This window comes from Hippocampus zosterae, chromosome 14, assembly GCF_025434085.1.
Source record: "Hippocampus zosterae strain Florida chromosome 14, ASM2543408v3, whole genome shotgun sequence".
Classification (NCBI taxonomy): domain Eukaryota; kingdom Metazoa; phylum Chordata; class Actinopteri; order Syngnathiformes; family Syngnathidae; genus Hippocampus; species Hippocampus zosterae.
The window spans coordinates 12,763,671-12,786,611 of record NC_067464.1 but is presented as its reverse complement, the minus strand read 5'-3'; the positions used below and the strand labels follow the sequence as shown (position 1 = coordinate 12,786,611).

General features: G+C 41.7%; 3 protein-coding genes across 12 annotated transcripts in view; 2 read left to right on the top strand and 1 right to left on the bottom strand.

Annotated features, from left to right (window-relative positions):
• Positions 1–5,906, top strand: part of tiam2a (TIAM Rac1 associated GEF 2a) — an 88,639-nt gene extending 82,733 nt beyond the window's left edge. For all 3 annotated transcript variants that reach the window (XM_052086828.1, XM_052086829.1, XM_052086827.1), the window contains 4 exons: positions 48–150; positions 930–1,023; positions 1,550–1,704; positions 2,776–5,906. In XM_052086828.1, coding sequence (XP_051942788.1) covers positions 48–150; positions 930–1,023; positions 1,550–1,704; positions 2,776–3,425 — 1,002 coding nt within the window. In that variant the 3' untranslated portion in view covers positions 3,426–5,906. The remainder of the gene's footprint in view (positions 1–47; positions 151–929; positions 1,024–1,549; positions 1,705–2,775) is intronic.
• Positions 5,907–10,422: 4,516 nt separating this feature from the next.
• The window catches only part of tfb1m (transcription factor B1, mitochondrial), a 70,161-nt gene continuing 57,642 nt past the window's right edge, over positions 10,423–22,941 (bottom strand). For all 7 annotated transcript variants that reach the window (XM_052086858.1, XM_052086854.1, XM_052086856.1 and 4 more), the window contains exons 7-8: positions 11,953–12,080; positions 10,423–11,216 (exon numbers count right to left, since the gene is read on the bottom strand). In XM_052086858.1, coding sequence (XP_051942818.1) covers positions 10,961–11,216; positions 11,953–12,080 — 384 coding nt within the window. In that variant the 3' untranslated portion in view covers positions 10,423–10,960. The remainder of the gene's footprint in view (positions 11,217–11,952; positions 12,081–22,941) is intronic.
• On the top strand, positions 12,681–19,120 carry LOC127615244 (uncharacterized). 2 transcript variants are annotated; one of them, XM_052086876.1, is made up of 7 exons: positions 12,681–14,817; positions 15,754–15,831; positions 16,661–16,732; positions 17,108–17,179; positions 17,555–17,632; positions 18,008–18,079; positions 18,458–19,120. In XM_052086876.1, the coding sequence occupies exons 1-7, from the start codon at positions 14,806–14,808 to the stop codon at positions 18,713–18,715; spliced, it is 642 nt and encodes a 213-aa protein (XP_051942836.1). In that variant the 5' UTR covers positions 12,681–14,805; the 3' UTR covers positions 18,716–19,120. The 2 variants fall into 2 exon arrangements, with proteins under 2 accessions (XP_051942836.1, XP_051942837.1); XM_052086877.1 differs by lacking the exon at positions 18,008–18,079.

The window sequence follows — 22,941 nt, the reverse complement described above, 5'->3', positions numbered from 1 at the left end:
TCTTTGTTTGTTTGTTTTTTTGTGTGTGCATGCGCGCGTGTGATCAGAATAACCCCCGTTCAACGCTTTCCCATGGTGATCCGGACCCATTCAAGTTCCGTTGGCTCATCCCTCTGTCTGCACTCCAGGTCAGGCTGGGAAATACAGCAGGTAAGACTGTTAAGGGACACTTTGGAATTACCCGTTTTGGATGCAAGTTATTCTATTTGAAATGATGCCTGACTAAAGTGAAACTATGGATGAGTGAAAGACAGCAAGCTGAGATATGATGAAATGACAAAACTATCCAAGCAGCATCAAAGATTTTTTTTAAAGCTCAAACCAATTTAATCATGTCTTGGGGAAAAAAAAAATATATATATATATATATATTTTTGAGGAACTTAACTCAAAGTTCTACTTTTCAGCCTCATTTGGCTTCCTCTCCTAATTCCCTATGCGCACACGCACACACCTCAACAACAATCATCTGTTCATAAACAGTAAGGGGTGGGGTATTTGCAATACATTTGAATAGAAAATACATTTTTATCAGGTTCATCAATGGCATAATCGACTTTAAAAATATTTGATGGTGACAGCCCTAATCCCCAGGGCTGTGATTGTTAGCCGTCTGTTTACTGACCGAGTTGTGATGAGTGGCCTAATATGTACTGTATGTGAAGTAAAGTAGTTTCACTCCTGAAGGAATTTTGCAGTTTAAAACGGCAGCGTCTTGACCACGCTACTGAGAAATCTAGTTCGAGTCATGCCTCGATTGGCCAGCGAATCTTCTCCTTTCTCATTTTCTCCCCAAACACACCCCTCAGCTCATTCCCCTTGGCCGCACGCACGCTACTTTAGAATTTTCTATTCAGCTTCCTCTAAAACGATAAACCCTTTTAAGACTTAAGGATTAAAACTCGCTTTTTACTCTTGCTTTCTCTCAGGACCAGGCACGGAAAGCGGCTGCATCTGGGAGCTGATTCACTGCAGGTCTGAAGTGGAAGGGCGACCACAGACGGTCTTTCAGCTGTGTAGCAGGTCAGACATGAAGCTGGTACCTTATGATCCGAGACCAGTGTTACGCAGACCTTATCGGGTTTTCCCCAAACAAACACGATTGAAATTGTTCTCATATTTGGAAATCATAAATTGAAATCTCACACATTTTGACAATTTAAGTGCTGAAAGTCCAACTTGAGGATCAATATCTGACATATTGCCACAGAATGGGTTGAACTCAGAAATAAAAAAGAAGATACAGGTTGCGGAACAAATCCCCTCACCCCACCGCCATGCCCTCGTCAAAGCTTTACATTGTGACAGTTCTCTCAGTTTGCACGGCGGCGGGAATGAAGCTTGCCATCATGATGGAAAGTCCCATAATGCACTGAGAAATTGGGATCAGACCGAATGAATGTCGGTGCTATACTTCTCTCTGGGGACACACTGGAAGTCTGGCGGCAATCCTCTTAATCTTCATTTCGACTCTGAAAATCATGTGTCGATCACGCTATGTGCTCAAGCCTCCTCGTCTGTGCCCCCTCCTTCCCCTCCCTTTCCCCAGTGAGCCAGAGAGCAAGCTATACATCATCAAGGTGATCCGCTCCGTCCTCAGAGAGAACGCCAGGAGGAACACGAGAGGCGAGGCCAGCTTGGAGCGTGGCTGTAAGGAACGGCTGGCAGCCATGCGCACCGCGGCGCCCTTTGCCGCCAGGATGGGTGAGTGACGCAGAGTGCCACTGAAAAAACAAATTCCCAAAGAAAAAGGGAATAGAGCAGGGACGAGCAACTGGCAGCCCGTGGCCAGGATGCGGCACCCTAATTGACCCCTTGAATAGCCCTCAACCTAAATTCTCCTTCTTCTTCAAAAAAAAAAGAATATTTAATATAGGTTTTCTATAAACAGTAGTGGAAATGGCGGGGGGGGGGGGCACGCCGGCACCCACGCAGGCACGCCGAGAACATGCAAACGCCACACACACTGGAATCAAAGCTCTGCACTGTGAGGTTGACACACGAACCACTGATCCCCACCGGGCCGCCCTGAATTGGCACGCCTTTCTCCAAATCTGCCCAAAATGTAGCATGTTTTTCCTCGGCCGGTGAAATTGCTATAAATGAGTAATCAATCATTTGGTGTGTTATTTCATTTCCTCAAAAACTAACCAAGAGGTTGTAATGCTTAATTTACATTGGGAACTTTAATTTATAAACTTTAATTCAGCGACAGCCATTTTCAGACCCTTGTTTATGTACTGTGTGTGTGGGGGTGGGGGGGCTCTTCTGTTGAATCTCCCTAAAAATAGAGTAAGAGTACAAAAAGCAGAGATTCGTTGGCAACGGGATATGTTAGTTTTACAGTGGCAAAGTGCACAAGAGTAGCATCCAAGAACAATCTCAAAGAATCACCAGTGAAGAAAACGATCATGTACATTCGTCAGCAGAATAAGAGCAGCAGCCAATGTGTCAACAACAAATCGTACTGTGCAACACGATACGTTCTGTATATAGCGATGTGATGTGTATTCATGAACAATCCAATATGTTTGACAAGAATGTTGTATTTTCCTGAGAGCTATTCCACAGAAGAACTTGCAGGAAGGAGAGCATCTCCTTTTTTTTGTTCTCTTTTCAGCCCGTCAGGTGGCTTAATGTGTGAAGTGTGAAACGCACCTTTAGCAGATCATATCTTCACTTTTTAGGTCATAAAAGACTTCAGGGCAGTGAGCTGTGTGTGTTTTGCTTAGATAAGAGGCCCATGTATGACTCGCATGTCCATCTTGATCGCAGGCTCCTCCAGGGCTTCCCGCTTGTGTCGGCAGCCGATCGGAGAACCCCCCGCTCAGTCCAGGAATCTCAAAGCGGGAACGGACTCGGATCAAGGCAGCCTGAGTAGTGGCACCTGCGCTCCCCCGCACCCGCTTCCTGTCCAGGAGGGCCCATCCGTGTCGTTATCAGGAACTGACGCCCAACCCGCTCCCGTCTCGGTCAAGGAGTCTGACATTCTCAGCGACGAGGACGACGACGGCTTCAGCGAGACCGCGAGCGCCAAGCGGGACACTCTCGACGCTCAGTTTTTCCAGTTAAAAATCTCAGAGGAGCCCATGCTGACGTACGCGGCCGCGCCCCGCGTCTCGCCTGAAGGCGACCCCCCCGAGCCCCACAGCAGGCCGGCAAGGGACCGACCCAGCGCGGCAAAGAAAAAAAGCAGCAGTCTGCGGAGGGGCGAGGGGGCGCTAGTATGCATGAAGAAGCAAAGCGGCTCATTGGACGCCCGCGACGATGCGTCGTCCCCGCCGCCGCCGGGCGTGTTGGACCTCAACGCACTCCTGGAGAGAGAGTTTAGTGTCCAAAGTCTGACCTCGGTCGTCAATGAGGACTGTTTCTATGACACGGCCTTGGAGAGACCGCAGAGAGCACAAGACCACAAGCCCAGTTAGCGCTCAGCCAAAGCACACGCCCGCTCAGGCGGCAACCACCAGGCGAGCTGATTTGGTTTGACAGATTTTCGAAGAGGGGCCGCTGAGCAACCACAAGTGCATTTGATTCAGTCCGCTGTCACATTTGACAACTAGTACAGCATACCCCCACCCCAATATGTGTCGTTTGGCATTTGCGAGTTTGCCTTGTCGCTGATTTTGTTCAGTTTTGTGGAGTACAATACCAAGATTGATTTGGCGCCGTCCGTGACATCACGGTTTCAGGGAAGTATGTTGACACTAGTTGAGGAGTCTCAGTAGGGTCTTTGCCACTATCATCTGGCATCTAAAGGCAAAGTTGTTGTATTTTTTTCCTCAAACAACATTTCAAATCAGAAATAGTGTCAAGCAAATCTTTGACTCCACACTGCGACCCAGTTTTCACGGGGGTCAGGAACGAGCTGTTCTACAGATCTGTGAATAATTGACAGTGGGGGCCACAAGATGACGACTAAGTACCATCTTTCTATTAGACAAAGTCGATGGCCTGACTTAAGTGAAGTTCCTCGCCTCACTTCAGCCTAGTTCCTTGGTGCCAAGATGCCACAAATTGGCAACAAAGCAATATTTTTATACTCTTCAAAAACGGGTGGGAATGGGTGAGTTTTTCCAGTGAATAGTGCAGGCTAGTTCCCCAAAAAGAAAAAGATTCATTTTGGCGGCGAGGTCATTGTACAACTGTCGTCCAACTGTGTGGCGAAAAAAAAAAGATTTTGAGAGAACAAATGCTTGTCAAACAGGTTAATTAATATTAGAACGTTAGTATGGTTTGATGTTAAAGAGTAAAGATCGGGTCCATTTCACCAAAACAGTGAAGTCGCTACATTTTGTTCGCTAACTAATGGGGTGGCCAAATGCAGGCCCATATGCGCATCCTTGAGTTTTACAGTGATGTTTTCAAGTCTCTGAGCAGCGTGGTGCTACTGAACAGGTTGTTGGGGCTAGTACCCGGAAAACCGTGAAAGTACTTCCATTTGTGCAAAATGTCAGATTTCCTTTTGATGATGGTGGGACTGTGACCTGCACCCAAATTGAGTGAGGACTTGCATGCTTGGCTTTCCCACCGTGCCCTTCCTCAGGATATGTCGCCCACTGGGGCCACAACAAAAGCATCTCAGCCGCGCATTCCAGCCATCCTCCCTTCAACTCCTGGCTGGTTGGCATTTGGGTTTTTTTTGGTTTGTTTTTTTACACCAAACTGCTGGAGTCTTTCTCTCGAGAAAGTCCCATCAGTCACAGCTTTGGGTAGGTAGCCCACGAAGGTAGAGCCAGAGGGACAGTAAAAAAAATAATAATAATTGGAGAATGACTCATAAGGGGGTTCTTTTTGTTTGTTTCCCGACAGAGTTCAGCAGAAAATGCTGGCAAGAGCAGTGAACATGTGGCCATGATACGCTTCCATGATCATCAATAACACGACCCCACCACATGTCAGTAGCCGCATATGCAAAAAAGAAAAAAAATAGGTCAAACTATGTATGAATCTCCCCCCGAATTAATAATGGCTGACTGAGTTTATTTTTAATGAAACTAGGCGGTTTGAAAGAAATCAGGAGTTTGGGGCATGTTGCTTTCACTTTCTATTCTGTCATCTTTTTTCCTGTCACCTTTAAAAATAGCTGATAGGGCCACAGTTGAAAGTAAACTGAATGATGAAAAATGATTGAAGATTTCAAAGAAGGAAAATGATGGAGCTTTGATATACTTTGGGACACGCAAGGCGCCGAGCACGCCGGCTCATGGTCACATGTTCACTCAAAGCAAAGGATCCAAAGACCTGCTGCAGTCACAAATAAAAACTTTTCTTTCTGTATTTTGTGCACTAAAGTACACTGTTTTGCCGACATGCTTTAACTATTTTTCTGTACAGGTTTTAATGTTATTAATGCCATTTTTATTTATTACCCGAGTGTCAATTGATTTTGTGGGAAGCGTTTTTGGGTGGAAGGCTTTCAGGCATTTTAAGTTGGAATTATTTTGCAAAAACACCAAAAAAACTTTTTTAAAAGGTGGGTTGATCATTTTGTTGTGCCTAGCATTTGGGATCATTGCTAATTTGTGTGCAGAGGAATTGTTTGAAATAAGGCTGCTCGAATGATTCGTAAAAGCAATATTTTTTTTCCAACTATTTGTATGTTTTTTTAAATGGGTCTTGTGTACATACTCTTTTCTATCTTGTTTATTCTTTTTCTACATGATACTGTACAGTTCAGAAATGAGGCAGGAATTAATTTGCAGCAAATAAAAGATTTGGGGTTTTTGTGAGCTTTTGTTTGGGATTTTTTTTTTTTTTTTTAGCAATATGGATGGAATTGAGGTACTATTCTGAGGCAATCCACTAAAGACAGTCCATTCTTGCCAAGCCTTCAATGCTAGCATACCAATGAATGTGAATTCCTCCTCCAGATGGAATTGTTTTTGAAATAAAACTTTTATCTGTGAGTGGTGCCTGGAGAACATTGCTATCTTGGACTGCAAGTGAGTGTGCGTGCGCGCGTGTACATCATACATTAACTGCCGAGACAGGTGAAGCAGTTCTGAGAAAATCTTTCGTATTACTTTTGTCCCTGTGGCGACAGGCCTTTCATGAGAACATCAGCGGATGTCATAACATGCACAATTCTCCCTCTGCGGTACCTTGTCTGTTATCCTTTGGAGGAAAAAAAAAAGTAACACCCATTGCGGGAGTGTGCTTTCGTTTGTGATGAGTAGTGAAATGGGAAATGCTGTTACCAGGCCAAAAGTCAAAATATATTGCTTATGTATATTATACACCAAATTAGTGTATTTCCGAGCATCATCGCAATCCAGAAAAATGACACCGCGTTGAGAGTTGTATGAGCTTTTTCCCCGAAATAAAATAAATATAAATGATTACTAATACAGGGTTCCCACTCTTACACTTCTTTTTACTTCTGGACCTTTTGAGGACTTTTGAGGGCTAATTTAGCCCTTTTTAAGGACTTTTCATTCAGCAGGGGATTCATGGTGGATTTAATGAACAGAAAGCCACATATCACTGAGTTGGTGTTCAAATCATTGCTGCCAAAGGAAGGGCACATCTTTATTTTTAGGGGCAATCAGCTAAGCCTTTTTTTGACATACTGTTCGTCAAATTTACCCGAAATGACCGGAAGTGATTGAAGACGGTGGGAAAAGCAGAGCAGGAACCAGGAAGGCATGTACTCTGACAGCGGAGTTTGAGGGAAGGGCGCCAGGCGCATTTTCCGACGAAACTATTAATTGGAAGGGTGGGGAAAATGACACACAAATGAAATGAACACCCCAGGTTAATTTTTAAGTATTTTTATTGATTTTAGAAGCTTGCCCTGAAAATTAAGAATGTAATTTACGGCCCATAACGCTATCCTATACATGGTGGTTTTTTTCGGCACAAAACGCCTTATAACACATGGTCGGTTTTTTTTGGCCCAAAAACTCCTAACAATACATGGACGTTTTTTTCGCCCCAAAATGCCTTACAATACATAGTGGGGGGGTGCGGCCCAAAACGCCATACTATAAAAAATTTTTTTAATGAAGTTGAAGGACCTGTGGGAACCCTGGACTGTTCAGGACCTGCCTAGTAGTCGAATGGTTAGTGCATTGGCATTCTGCTGCAGAGGTGCAGGGTTCGAGTCCGGCTTCGGACTTCTTGTGCATTTTCAAGAATGTGTGACCATGCATTTTCTGATCTTCTTCTCCGCACTATTGGTGCTCACACTTACATCTATGGACAATGTAAAGTCTTTGCTCATCACCTGACTATTAGTCAAATAGTTAGTGCGTCGGTGTTGCTCTGCGAAGGTGCAGGGTTTGATTCTAGCTCCAGCCTTCCTGTGTGTTCTCAAAAACATGCATGCTTTTCATTTTCTGATCCTCTTCCCCCGCACAACTATTCACACTCAGACTTACACTGAGTGTCGATGTAGAGAATTCATTCCCTGCCTGGTATATTATTTCTTTGGTCCCGCGCTGCCGAGGTGCAGGGTTTGATTCCGGCCTTCCTGTGCGTTCTGAAAAATGCGTGGCCAAATCCATTTTCTGAACCTCTAACTACGACTACTACTAAGGCCTAACGACACATGGTCGTTGTGCTGGTGGGATAAAAACGCCTGACTATACATGGTCGTTATTTTCAGCTCAAAACACCTTACTAAAAATAGTCATTTTTTTCGGCCAAAAATGCCTTTCCATATAAATGGTCTTTTTTTATGCCAAAAACACCTTAGTAGACATGGTCGGGGGGTTTTCGGACCAAAACGCCTTACTATGCATGGTCGTTTTTTTCTTTGGTCCAAAACGCCTGACTACACATGGCCTTTTTTTCAGCTACAAGCGCCTTACTATACATGGATGTTTTGTTCGGCCCAAAATGCCTTACGATACGTAGTCAGGTTTTTTTTTCGGCCCAAAACGCCATACTATACATAGTCGTTTTTTTTCGGTCAAAATCGCCTTACTATACATGCATGGTCATTTTTTTTTTTAGCCAAAATCGCCTTACTAAACATGGTCGTTTTTTTTTCGACCCAAAACGCTTTATTATACATTGTGAGTTTTTTTTCAGCCCAAACTCCTTACTATACATGGTCGTTTTTTTCGGCCCAAAACGCCTGACTATACATGGTCATTTTTTTTGGGCTAAAAACGGCATACAATACATGGTAGTTTTTTTTCAGCCAAAAACGCCTTAATATACATGCTCGGGTTTTTTTCGGCCCAAAACGCCTTACCATAAATGGTCTTTTTTTATTTTTGGCCCAAAACGCCTTACTATACATGGTTATTTTTTCAGCTAAAAGCGCCTTACTATACATGATCGGGGGGTTTTCGGCCCAAAATGCCTTACTATACGTAGTCGGGGGGGGGGGGAGGTTGGCCCATAACGCCATACATGGTCATTTTTTTCGGCCCAAAACGCTTTATTATACTGGTGTTTTTTTTCCGCCCAAAACGCCTTACAACATGGTCATTTTTTTCGGCCCACAACGCCTGATTATACATGGTCGTTTTTCTGGGCCAAAATCGCCTTAGTATACAGTACATCAGTGGTCACCAACATGGTGCCCGCGGGCACCAGGTAGCCCGTGAAGACCACTTGAGTAGCCCGCCAGTGCCTGGACATTGTGATTTGCTAGTAGAAATTATGATTTAAAAATGCAAACATTGGCAGTACTGTGAGACATTTCGAAACACGATCAAAGTCTGACAATTTAAATCATCAAGTATTAAAAATAACACATCCTCATATTATTGAAGGTATTTTGGACAAATATGTTATTTCAGACGTGTATCAATTTGGTAGCCCTTCACACAATCGGTACACATGAAGTTGCTCTCACCCTCAAAAATGTTGGTGACACCTGCAGTACATGGTCGTTATTTTGGGCCCAAAACGTCTTACTACATACATAGTCATTTTTTCGGCTAAAAACGCGTTACTACACACGGCCGTTTTTTTGGGGCCAGGAACTCCATACTGTATATGGTCCTTTTTTCGGCTCAAAACGCCTTACTACATGGTCATTTTTTCGGCTAAAAACGCCTTACTATACATGATCGTTTTTTTTCAGCCCATAACGCCTTACTGTATATAGTTGTTTTTTTTGGGCCAAAATGCCTTACTATACATCCCTCTTCCTCAACTGGCGGACCGCGATCCACGACCGGACCGCCGACCTCCTCTGTCCGGTCCGCCGACCTCCTCTGTCCATACCCTCGGCAAATTGTATAAAATAATAAATTATAAAGTGATTTTTACGTTATACATTTTCTATTTTTGGACTATAATCTGCGCATTACCGCGATCGCTTGTTAAAATTATCCGTTGTATTATTTGCGTGCACGAACAGATGTATTGCAGAGGGCGCAGCAGCGCGACTCTGTGTGTGTGTATAATGTTTGACGAACTGGAGACGGGGGAATGTCGGCGATAACGATGCGCTGATTGGCTCCTCTGAACTTAAGGTGTGCCCATACATCAGCGTCACGCATTCAAAATGGATGATTGTGTCAGGAAACAGACGCATGCGCGACGCCACAGTGTGCTCACAGCTTCAGCACAGGAGAGCCACACACAGACAATTATACAATACAAATCGCGGACGTTTTGATTGTGTGCAGTTTTGCTCCCGTCTACCCGGTGATCTTTGCAGCTGTTTAACAGCAGAACACCGCAACATGTTAAATGAACATCCCAATGGCGTCCTCAAATAATATTTGCATGCCTTAGACATTGCATTCACTTTTAGTGGAAGAACAGCACTGCACATTCCTGTGCTCCCTTGTCAGTATTTAAAATGGTTCTTAACTCCTCTTCTGATATATTTTTCAATGATTTCAGAGGGGGTGTGAAAAGGGGAATTGTACAAATGAAAATAATATTTTTGTTTTCATTTTTAGTATTTATTTTGGTAAAATGAGTATTTTGTTTTGCTTTTGTTAAATTAAGGGAAAAAGACAACTACTGTTTAACAAAGTTAAAGTAAAAAATGTCTTATTTCCCTAAAAGGGCTATTTCTATTATTAAGCAGGCACAACTTAACAAAATAAAAGAGTTCCTCTGCCTCAACACAATACCTCTCATTATTTGCTGTGTACTGGCAAAGTGAATAATTGTTATTTTCATGCACCCCATTATTGGTTGGTTGTGAGGAGTGTCAATTTGTATAAGCTTGGCTTGACCATACTAAATGGGCTTATAGCCCTGGTCCCCATGACCACCGTGCATGGGACCGGACCTTGGTCTTATAAAAAAAAAAGTGGACCGACAGCATTTCTAGTTGAGGACCACTGCTATACATGGTCATTTTTTTCCGGCCCAAAATGCCTTACTATACGTGGTCGGGGTGTTTTTTCAGAAAAGCTTTCCCTGAAAACTTTTTTTATGGATTGTTATGAACTTTAAGGACCCGTGAGAACCCTGTAATATCTTGACCTATCTACAAGAACAGAATTTACACTAAAACATTTTATTGTCAAGCTGACACTGTACAAACATAACATGAGCTGTTTTTGATCAAAATTAACTTTAAAACAGTCCAGAGTGTTCTCACAACACTGCACACATTTATGGTTGTGATGTCTTGTCCTCCCATGTGACATTGGACATTTTCACTTCGGGGTGTCTTTTGTTGCCAGTGGTTTCGACATTTGTGTCGTGTTATTTTGAATGGACATGAAATTTACATTATTTTATTCCAACTCTACAGTCCCTTCTATACAATGCAGCATCAATTTCTTCAGTGTTTACCCAGGAAAACATAAAATACTTGAACAAATGTGGGGGTGTACGTACTGTGAGATAATGTGTCCATTTTGCATTTTGGGCAATCTGCTCGTTAGCTTCCAATAAAACAACCAGTCGGTACTCTTGGTTGCACGCAAAACAGTGTCAAAAATGCATGCCACTGCCAGGTAGAAATGTCAAGTCTACAAGAGCGGCACTAATTGAGCCCTGCTGGGCTTTCTGCTCTTTGTCCTGTTCAGTTTGGTCACTCAGGACTTGGCGCCGTTCCCTTCGCCATGGCCTTCGGTGTTCTCCGCTTGCCAAGGTGTTTCAGCCGGAGCTCTTCTCGGAAGTCGTAGCCCAGCAGAAGCGGCTCCCGGGCACACATCTCAGCATAGACGTCCGCCAGCGCCTTAATGTGGGGGATGGTGAGTTCGACGGGGCGCATGGTGGGCTCCACATCCGCCTTGCACATCAGCTCCTCTGTGAACGCGTCGCGACGCACCTCGGGGAACAACATTCTGGCAGGAGGGAGAAGCGAGATGAGATGCTTGGATATTTCAATGATCATACATGTTTCATGTTCAAATAGAAGGAAGTAGAGTATTCACTGGTCAACAAATGTTGACTGAATGTTTTAACCAAAAATACAAATAAAATTATTTTCTTGATTTCTCTTGAGCCGATTCAGAATCTGCCTTGTGTTTTTCCTCTCACACATCAGGTTTCCATAATAAATCAGATAGTACCATATTTTCTGCACTGCAAGGCACATCTGAAACCATTTAACTTTCTCAAAAACCGACAATGCGCCTTAAAAATCGCGCCTTATAGATGGATCAACATTCTGATTTCTTGGACCTAGCATTTTAAATGTTCTATAAAGAGCTTTGTTCCAGCTGCAGCGGTTGTGAAGGCTCTATATAAATAAAGCTGGATTGGATTGCCTTTAGTGTAGCTCCCTCTAGAGGATGTTTGGGGTTAGGTTAGCATCCGCTATTGCAGATTGTATTCTATGCGCCTTATAATGCTATGCGCCCCATATATGAAAACAATTTTAAAATGGGGGGGGAGGGGCACTTCACTGTGTGACTTGGAAATGTTCATACAAAGTGACACATACACAAGTATACATAAATATGGACAATTAACCTTGACCTTTTGCTTTTAAACCTCACCACGTTGGTCAAGTTCGTCGGGAGAATCTCTCACCGATGAGACATCACAACCACAAAACACGATGATGTCGGCACTCACCCGATTCCTCTGTGGCAATGCTTTCTGCGGAACTGGAATATATTCCTGACAACTTTCTCCACCAGTTTGAAGGGCTGCTGGATGAGCGGCTGAACCAGAGGGGTGAAGTGAACAACTCCAACGTCCACCTAGGCACACACACATACAGCAGACTATATAATGTCGACCTTGAAAAGGTATTGCAAAAAGGCACGCTTGTGGGAATGAGGAGTAAAGTGGCGGGCAGAATGCAGGAGGGGAGTGAAAAACAAAAAAGGGAAAGAAAGGTTGCTGGACAAAAGTGATAATTGCTAAGTGGGGAATAAACATGACGCAGCGTGCCTGGCTGCTGAGTTGTCATAGTAACACTCCAAAACCAAACATTGAGCTGTCTTCTCTGTGGCAAAATCACCCCCTTTTTTCCCCACTCTCAGGCTGACTCACCTCTTCTTTAGTTCTGTGGTTTATGAAACTAAATAAAATAAGACTACTGACAAAAATTTAGGAATATTCTGCTTCCAGATGATTTGTCAGGATGATTCCAAAATGGACTAGAACATTTACAGAAGGCAGCGCTTCTTTCGAGTGGATGTGACTTCTTTGGGCATCTGTGACTGGGTGAACGTATCAGATGTTGGTGGAACTTCCGCCTCATGACAACCTGTGTGGATTTTGACGTGACCCCACCATGGATGTACTGTATTTTCCGCACTATAAGGCGCACCTAAAAAGCATTCAATTTTCCCAAGGGCCGACAGTGCGCCCTATAATCCAAAGACACTGTAACTCTCTTCACATTCCCCATTGAGTTGTTTCCCTGTGGTGATTATTAGCAGGGACCAGTTGTAACCTAAAAGGGTTCTGATGACACTAATTGACATGCACATTCGCCAACACACACGCAAACAGACAACTACTTTGCGAGTTCTGCACAGCCATTATGAAATGAAGATAACCAGGATCCATGTATGGAGTAATGAGAGCATGTTAAAGAACAAACGTAACTGTCTGCATCGAGTATATTCTCTCTGTGTTGCAATTTAAAGAGGTTCGGTTTACATTTCGCAGCTAATTTTGTCCTGATGGGCTTTGCTTTCAATTAATTGTTGAGGGTTCTGGCAACATGATGCAGACATTTTTTTGAGTAGCGCTTAGAGATTCACCTTTTAAGATAAAATGTATATTTGCACTCTTACCGATCCTCCCACACTTACTGGTACAACCGGACATCACACATTGTCGCATTTTCCCCGCCGAGACAAAAATGATGCGAAAATGCCGTAAAACTGAGGTGCACTTCGCAAAAGGCAACGTAAGATGGTCAGCGGAGGCTTTACCTATCGGTACAGTGAGTAGACGTCATTGAGAGTCCAACATACACTGTAGACGTCCATGGATTACATCGACATTAAATATTCATTCTAGAAAACCCTCACCAATTATTGCAAATGCTCTATTTCAGTTATTGCTGACAAGGGTGGCACAACCTATTAGGCTCAGGGGACAATTACTTTTTCATATAGGGACAGGTAAGTGTTTGTGTGTGTGTGTGTGTGTGTGTGTGTGTGTGTGTGTGTGTGTGTGTGTGTGCGCGTGTGTGTGTGTGTGTGTGTGTGTGTGTGTTTGTATTCATGACATCTTAGGACAATTTTATGATAACACACCTTCACAATGAGGACCTGTGGAAAAATGAGGACATTTTTCGCGTCCTCATATTTCCACGCAGTCTACACTACTCTAGAGCTCACGAGGATACTCCCACACCAAAAATAAGTGATGTCCTGAAAGAGCACAATTTTCAGAAATTGTGTGTTTAAGTGTGTTTAAATTTCGACTCACTTTTCATTTGGAAAACTAGTGGCCAACTTCGGTACTTAACACACTTTTAACACACTTTCAGTGACGTCATTGTGCAGGACCTCAAATGTCATCTTTTTCGGACTGACTCACACATTTTCCCCGCCCTCGTCCTGATAAGTCACATCAATTAGCAGTCACACAAAATCCAACATGTGAAGCAGCCAGACAATCCTACTCTCAAACACGACCACGCGTGGATGACCATCAGGTAAGCAATTCCTTTTCATTTATCTTACCGTAACATAGAAGTTGTTCAATATAACCGTGTTTAACAGTGCCCACCAAAGGTAATATCATTCAATAAGACAGCTAGCTAGCTAGCTCGATCGTTAGCATGCTAATAAGCTTCCAGTAAAAGTAGTGTGGACATGTCCTGCAGGCAAGGTTCTGGAAAACTTTTCTAAATCTTTAACAACACAGTCTGTGGAACTTGGTTTTGGTACCATATGTTTATTTCAGTGCAGTATTTGTTTTATTCGATTGCAGTTAATTTAAATTAGTTAGTACAGGTAGCCTAATGAAAGTGGGCCAGGCACTTCTAGCATTTACGCTAAGCCCGGTGTATTTACACTGTTTATTCTTGTGCTGATTCAATTGTACACCGTTTCAATGAAAAAAACAAACAAACGTTTGCAATGAAATTATAGCAGAATTCAGCTTTGTTGGTACATTTGGTCAAGACAATATTGTGTTACTCTATTTTAATTTTACATTGTTATCTGCCTGACAAATGGTTTGCCCGAATCTATTAGTCTGACCAGCAAATGTTTGATGAAATGAATTTTTGTATTTTTGAGGAAGAAAATAATATTCCTTTGGCTCAGTACTTTTTGAGCCAAAATAAGTGCTGCCATAATATTGTGCTTGCTTGTCTGGCTGACTTCTTCTCACTTTCCATTGTAGATGTTTACTGGTGGTGATAATGTCACAAAGAAGAACCAGACTGAGCCCTGAATCTGAGGCTGCTCCTTTTATCTGGAGTCAACAAGCCTTGTTTGAAAGCCCAGTGGATCAATGATTATAAAGGTATGCTATCAATCTACCTGCTATCTAATTCTTATGGCTACCGCAAGCACATGACAAGAGCTGCAACCAAAGCCTGTCACAGTGACAGATTTTATTCGTACATTGTATTTACCCCAAAAATGTCACAATAAACAGCATATTTTTTATGCCATTGATCATATTGGAGCAAAAATAATTGAAGTACTTTTGAAGAAAATGTTTAGCAGCCATTATCATTCAATTATTGAGAATATTGTATTGCCATGTAGAACTAGGAATAGCTTGGAATGAAAAAATAGAAATAGAAATTATTCGGCTTCTGTTAAAATATTGTGCTTCACCAAATATCACAATTCGTAAAAACGCATACCATCCGTAATAGTCGAGGAAAATTAGATGCCTTTAAACTTCCTTCATAATGCTTATTTCACCTGATTGAAGAAGGCTGTGGTAGCTGTTTGACAAATCCACATTTTTATCAGCAATTTGTACTGCCCATCAAAAGTCTCTACTTAGTTGAAAACAACGAATGGTCACCGGAATTATTTTTCAGTCATTACATTGTTTTAGTCTGAAAGAGTATGTTTCGGGTGTTGTCTTTATTATTTGAACTCAGTCATGTCTGTTGTCCTGAAATTGTTAGCTATAAGAGCTGTACAGTGGTAACTACCATAAAGAGCCGGCTTGTGCTGTGTATGAAGTTTAATTTATACAAAAGTCATGTAACTACGACATATTTCTGACACTCTATGGTTGCTATAATGTTGATTTTCATGATTTCAGTCATGCCCTCATACTTCCCAGTTACTGTAGAATACTTTTTAGAATATTTCTGATACTGTAATGTTGCTGAAAAACCTGAGTGTGATCAGGTGAAATGACTTTTGTCTGGACCTAACACTGGAGAGCCTGTGTTCAAATGTCCCGTAATGGCACCGTAATGGTGTTATGTTGCAGACACCAAGTGACGGGATCTTGACTGAACCTTCTGGAGACCAAGAAGGGAGTGAGAGATCCACTTCATCCTTACAACAGGTTACTACTTCTTATCATGATATACTAGGTTTGAGTTTTCAGCTTTCTTTGACAAACACAGGAGAAGTTATAAATCAGAAACATGGACTCTCCATGATTTCAGTCGTCATGTCCTCATATTTCTTTAGACCTGAAAAACCTGAGTGTGTTTCAGGTGTCATGACTTTTGTCTTAACCTAACTCTGGAGAGCCTGTGTTCGAATGTCCCCATATTGCTGTTACTCAGAGCTGAACAGTGTTAACTTACTATAGTGTGGTACATTATTCTCAAACTCTCCTGTGGGCAATGTTCAATGAGAAATAATGTTTATTCATTTCTTAACTGGTCAGAATGAAGAATGCTGAAACTTTTGACACCGTAATGTTATGTTGCAGACATCAAGTGACAGGTACCTGACTGAACCCTCTGGAAACCAAGAATGGAGTGAGAGATCCACTTCATCCTTACAACAGGTTACTACTTCTTATCATGATATACTAGGTTTGAGTTTTCAGCTTTCTTTGACAAACACAGGAGAAGTTATAAATCAGAAACATGGACTCTCCATGATTTCAGTCGTCATGTCCTCATATTTCTTTAGACCTGAAAAACCTGAGTGTGTTTCAGGTGACATGACTTTTGCCTTAACCTAACATCTGGTGAGCCTGCGTTCGAATGTCCCCATATTGCTGTACCACAGAACTGAACAGTGTTAACTTTCTATAGTGTGGTATATTCATCCCAAACTCTCCCGTGAGCAATGTTCAATGATAATTAATGTTTATTCATTTCTTAAATGGTCAGAATGAAGAATGCAGAATATTTTGACACCGTAATGTTATGTTGCAGACACCAAGTGACCTGACTGAACCCTCTGGAGACCATGAATGGAGTGAGATATCCACTTCATTCTTACAACAGGTTACTACTTCTTATCATAATATACTAGGTTTGAGTTTTCAGCTTTCTTTGACAAACACAGGAGAAGTTATAAGTCAGAAACATAGACTCTCCATGATTTCAGTCGTCATGTCCTCATATTTCTTGAGACCTGAAAAACCTGAGTGTGTTTCAGGTGACATGACATTTGTCTTAACCTAACTCTGGAGAGCCTGTGTTCGAATGTCCCCATATTACTGTTCCACAGAACTGAACAGTGTTAACTTTCTATAGTGTGGTATATTCATCCCAAACTCTCCCGTGAGCAATGTTCAATGATAATTAATATTTATTCATTTCTTAACTGGTCAGAATGAAGAATGCTGAATATTTTGAAACCGTAATGTTATGTTGCAGACACCAAGTGACCTGACTGAACCCTCTGGAGACCATGAATGGAATGATAGGTACACTTCATCCTTACAACAGGTTACTACTTCTTGTCATGATATACTAGGTTTGAGTTTTCAGCTTTCTTTGACAAACACAGGAGAAGTTATAAATCAGAAACATGGACTCTCCATGATTTCAGTCGTCATGTCCTCATATTTCTTTAGACCTGAAAAACCTGAGTGTGTTTCAGGTGTCATGACTTTTGTCTTAACCTAACTCTGGAGAGCCTGTGTTCGAATGTCCCCATATTGCTGTTACTCAGAGCTGAACAGTGTTAACTTACTATAGTGTGGTCCATTATTCTCAAACTCTCCTGTGGGCAATGTTCAATGAGAAATAATGTTTATTCATTTCTTAACTGGTCAGAATGAAGAATGCTGAAACTTTTGACACCGTAATGTTATGTTGCAGACATCAAGTGACAGGTACCTGACTGAACCCTCTGGAAACCAAGAATGGAGTGAGAGATCCACTTCATCCTTACAACAGGTTACTACTTCTTATCATGATATACTAGGTTTGAGTTTTCAGCTTTCTTTGACAAACACAGGAGAAGTTATAAATCAGAAACATGGACTCTCCATGATTTCAGTCGTCATGTCCTCATATTTCTTTAGACCTGAAAAACCTGAGTGTGTTTCAGGTGACATGACTTTTGTCTTAACCTAACTCTGGAGAGGCTGTGTCTAAATGTCCCCATATTGCTGTTCCACAGAGCAGAACAGTGTTAACTTTCTATAGTGTGGTACATTATTCCCAAATTCTCCTGTGAGCAATGTTCAATGATAATTAATATTTATTCATTTCTTAACTGGTCAGAATGAAGAATGCTGAATATTTTGAAGCCGTAATGTTATGTTGCAGACACCAAGTGACCTGACTGAACCCTCTGGAGACCATGAATGGAATGATAGATACACTTCATCCTTACAACAGGTTACTACTTCTTGTCATGATATACTAGGTTTGAGTTTTCAGCTTTCTTTGACAAACACAGCAGAAGTTATAAATCAGAAACATGGACTCTCCATGATTTCAGTCGTCATGTCCTCATATTTCTTTAGACCTGAAAAACCTGAGTGTGTTTCAGGTGTCATGACTTTTGTCTTAACCTAACTCCGGAGAGCCTGTGTTCGAATGTCCCCATATTGCTGTTACTCAGAGCTGAACAGTGTTAACTTACTATAGTGTTGTACATTATTCCCAAACTCTCCTGTGAGCAATGTTCAATGAGAAATAATGTTTATTCATTTCTTAACTGGTCAGAATGATGAATGCTGAAACTTTTGACACCGTAATGTTGTTATGTTGCAGACATCAAGTGACAGGTACCTGACTGAACCCTCTGGAAACCAAGAATGGAGTGAGAGATCCACTTCATCCTTACAACAGGTTACTACTTCTTATCATGATATACTAGGTTTGAGTTTTCAGCTTTCTTTGACAAACACAGGAGAAGTTATAAATCAGAAACATGGACTCTCCATGATTTCAGTCGTCATGTCCTCATATTTCTTGAGACCTGAAAAACCTGATTGTGTTTCAGGTGACATGACTTTTGTCTTAACCTAACTCTGGAGAGCCTGTGTTCGAATGTCCCCATATTGCTGTTCCACAGAACTGAACAGTGTTAACTTTCTATAGTGTGGTATATTCATCCCAAACTCTCCCGTGAGCAATGTTCAATGATAATTAATATTTATTCATTTCTTAACTGGTCAGAATGAAGAATGCTGAATATTTTGACACCGTGATGTTATGTTGCAGACACCAAGTGACCTGACTGAACCCTCTGGAGACCATGAATGGAGTGAGAGATCCACTTCATTCTTACAACAGGTTACCACTTCTTATCATGATATACTAGGTTTGAGTTTTCAGCTTTCTTTGACAAACACAGGAGAAGTTATAAGTCAGAAACATAGACTCTCCATGATTTCAGTCGTCATGTCCTCATATTTCTTCAGACCTGAAAACCTGAGTGTGTTTCAGGTGACATGACTTTTGTCTTAACCTAACTCTGGAGAGCCTGTGTTCGAATGTCCCCATATTGCTGTTCCACAGAACTGAACAGTGTTAACTTTCTATAGTGTGGTATATTCATCCCAAACTCTCCCGTGAGCAATGTTCAATGATAATTAATATTTATTCATTTCTTAACTGGTCAGAATGAAGAATGCTGAATATTTTGACACCGTGATGTTATGTTGCAGACACCAAGTGACCTGACTGAACCCTCTGGAGACCATGAATGGAGTGAGAGATCCACTTCATTCTTACAACAGGTTACCACTTCTTATCATGATATACTAGGTTTGAGTTTTCAGCTTTCTTTGACAAACACAGAAGAAGTTATAAATCAGAAACATGGACTCTCCATGATTTCAGTCGTCATGTCCTCATATTTCTTTAGACCTGAAAAACCGGAGTGTGTTTCAGGTGATATGATTTTTGTCTGGACTTAATTCTGGAGAGCCTGTGTTCGAATGTCCCCATATTGCTGTTACACAGAGCTGAACAGTGTTAACTTTCTATAGTGTCTTATATTAATCCCAAATCCTCCTGTGAGCGATGTTCAATGAATAACAATGTTTATTCATTTATTAACTAATCAGGATGAATAAATTTGAATATTTCTGACACTGCACTGTTGCTATGTTGCAGACACCAAGTGTTCCGATCCTGATGAAACCTTTTGAAGATCAAGAAAGGAGTGGAAGATCCACTTCTTCCTTACAACAGGTTACTGCATCTTATCATTATATACTAGGTTTGAGTTTTCAGCTTTCTTTGACAAACACAGGAGAAGTTATAAATCAGAAACATGGACTCTCCATGATTTCAGTCGTCATGTCCTCATATTTCTTCAGACCTGAAAAACCTGAGTGTGTTTCAGGTGACATGACTTTTGTCTTAACCTAACTCTGGAGAGCCTGTGTTCGAATGTCCCCATATTGCTGTTCCACAGAACTGAACAGTGTTAACTTTCTATAGTGTGGTATATTCATCCCAAACTCTCCCGTGAGCAATGTTCAATGATAATTAATGTTTATTCATTTCTTAACTGGTCAGAATGAAGAATGCTGAATATTTTGACACCGTAATGTTATGTTCCAGACACCAAGTGACCTGACTGAACCCTCTGGAGACCATGAATGGAATGAGAGATAAATTCTCAAAATTCTCAAATTTTCAAAATTCTCATTATTTCCTGGAATATCTTATTTTGATTATTTTTCCATTTTTAATAAATAATGCCTTCTTTTACAGGTGGGAATAAGAGACGCACGTGGACAGATTATGAAGTGAAGGCTGTTGAGCGACATGTTTGATTTCATAACAAGCCATAAAGTTTCAGGTAAAACGAGCTGTGAGTCCTGTCTCCACGCAGAGCCAGCAGCTCTGAGCGACAGAGGCTGGGTGTCCATCAAAAACTACATCCACAACAGGATATAACTGCATTAAAAAGGGAAATGAATGGCTAGTCCATTGAAATGCGAGCACGTCTGGGTACATTTCAGTTCAAGTTAACTAAAGCAATAGCAACGGTGCATTTAGGGTGGGATGGTCAATTATGGATGTCATATTTGTTGTTGGATACTGTGTTTCACGTTTGTTGTTTCATGATCTTCAAGAGCAATTTGGAAAATCCTTGAAGATGTATGAACATGTAAATTATACTGTATATCAGGCATGTCCCGATCTGGGCCTGGAGGGCCACTGTCGTGCCTGTTTTCCAGCTCTCCCGGCTGCATCACACCTGTTTCAGATGATCAGTTCATCAGTCAGCTCTGATGCAGCATTAGAACATCCTGGGAGAGCTGGAAAACAAAAAGACAGCGGCCCTTGAGGACCGACCTTGGACACTCCTGCTGTATATAAACGTACGTACGATATACAAACTTCTCACAAAAGATAGGCTTATTAGGTTTGAGGTGATATTTCGGAAAAACCCTAAAACATTTGAATTCATCCTATTTCAAGAATGTCAATACTTTTTGAAAAGTTGCTTTTGTCTAACGGTAGCTAAAGAAGTTGCTACACACATGGCACAATATATGGCCAGATTCATTAAAAATTCTTCATCGCAGTATTCACATTTTGACATAATCTTCTTCAGTTCAAACAACCCTCATCTATTGCAGTGCTTTGTGTCATGGAGAGGAGGTGGCATGTTTTCTGTGTTCATAATTTCATATTGTCAGCAATTAAAAAATAAGAAAGTGGACTGACCACATATTTAACCGTCTCTTCTTCTTCACAGCTTATTTTACTATCTTGTATTATTAATGTGAATATTTGAGGGATGACGGGTATAACGACTGTTTGGCACATTCGCCTCACAGTTCAGCAATTGATATTTGAATGTTTGAATCTGGGCATCCTTCCTTTGTAGAGTTCTCCCCATGCCCGAGCATGACAATTGGACACATGTGCCTAACATATACTGTTGGTATGTAACATGAGTCAATTTAAAAATACACACTTTACTCTTAGCTGGTCTTCATAAGTCATATATACTTGAAAATGATGTGTATCCAGGGGGCTCAAAATTCACAAAAACATGAAATGGTAGTGTGTTTGAGGTGACTGTCTCCATAATACACAAAAACCTGTCAATGTCCTCATATGTAGTAGTTTTGTCATAAATCAAAAAAAAATTACGTCCTAGCCAAAATCTGAGTAGATGGCTGTCTTCCTGATTTTTTTTCATGGTTACCATATTTTTTTGGAGCCTGTAGGACCACGGGAAAGGCATGTACCCATATGTCGGGTGAACAAACGGACGTCCTGAAAATGCACCAAAACACGTATGTGTGTGTGTGTGTGTGTGTGTGTGTGTGTGCGTGTGTGTGTGTGTGTGTGTGTGTAAATAAATTAAATTGACATTTGCAAACTGCATTTTCTATTTCCTTGGGTTTTCTTGTATGATATTAAAATTGGTTTGATGAACGGAATGAATATGGAAAGAACACAGAAATCACAAAGGAGGCAAATACTTTTTCACTGCACTGTATGCCATTTTCCACTTCAATTTATCGTCGGAAATACGTGTACCGGTGGCATCGTGACTCATCACAGCTCAGTATGCGGGGTTGTAGGTTTGCGACACAGTTTCGTTGCTGTGGCAGTCCTCCATAATTATGGTGAATGTATTTGTATGGGGCGGCCCGGTAGTCCAGTGGTTAGCACGTCGGCTTCACAGTGCAGAGGTACCGGGTTCGATTCCAGCTCCGGCCTCCCTGTGTGGAGTTTGCATGTTCTCCCCGGGCCTGCGTGGGTTTTCTCCGGGTACTCCGGTTTCCTCCCACATTCCAAAAACATGCTTGGCAGGCTGATTGAACACTCCAAATTGTCCCTAGGTGTGAGTGTGAGTGCGAATGGTTGTTTGTTTCTGTGTGCCCTGCGATTGGCTGGCAACCGATTCAGGGTGTCCCCCGCCTACTGCCCGGAGACGGCTGGGATGGGCTCCAGCACCCCCCGCGACCCTAGTGAGGATCAAGCGGTACGGAAGATGAATGAATGAATGAATGAATGTATTTGTATGCAAAACATTTTCAGGCTGTAATCAAGTACGGAATGGAGGTGGAGTCACATATACCAAACTTGAGTATGCATCAAAGCACTCACACCAGCCAAAGGTGGTTATATTCAGCTAGATTTACATTTGAAAAATCTCACAGCGCACCACTGAACGGAAATGTAATAAAGATGTATGCATTGAAATAATGGTAATCTCATCTCAAATTACTGACAAATGTAATTACTCTGTGCGAATTCAGATCTTATTTTGTTGA

Coding starts and splice junctions, on each gene's coding strand:
- LOC127615244 (XM_052086876.1), top strand. Junction 15,832..16,660: donor CCACTTCATCCTTACAACAG/GTTACTACTTCT, acceptor GTTATGTTGCAG/ACACCAAGTGACCTGACTGA. Junction 17,633..18,007: donor CCACTTCATCCTTACAACAG/GTTACTACTTCT, acceptor GTTATGTTGCAG/ACACCAAGTGACCTGACTGA.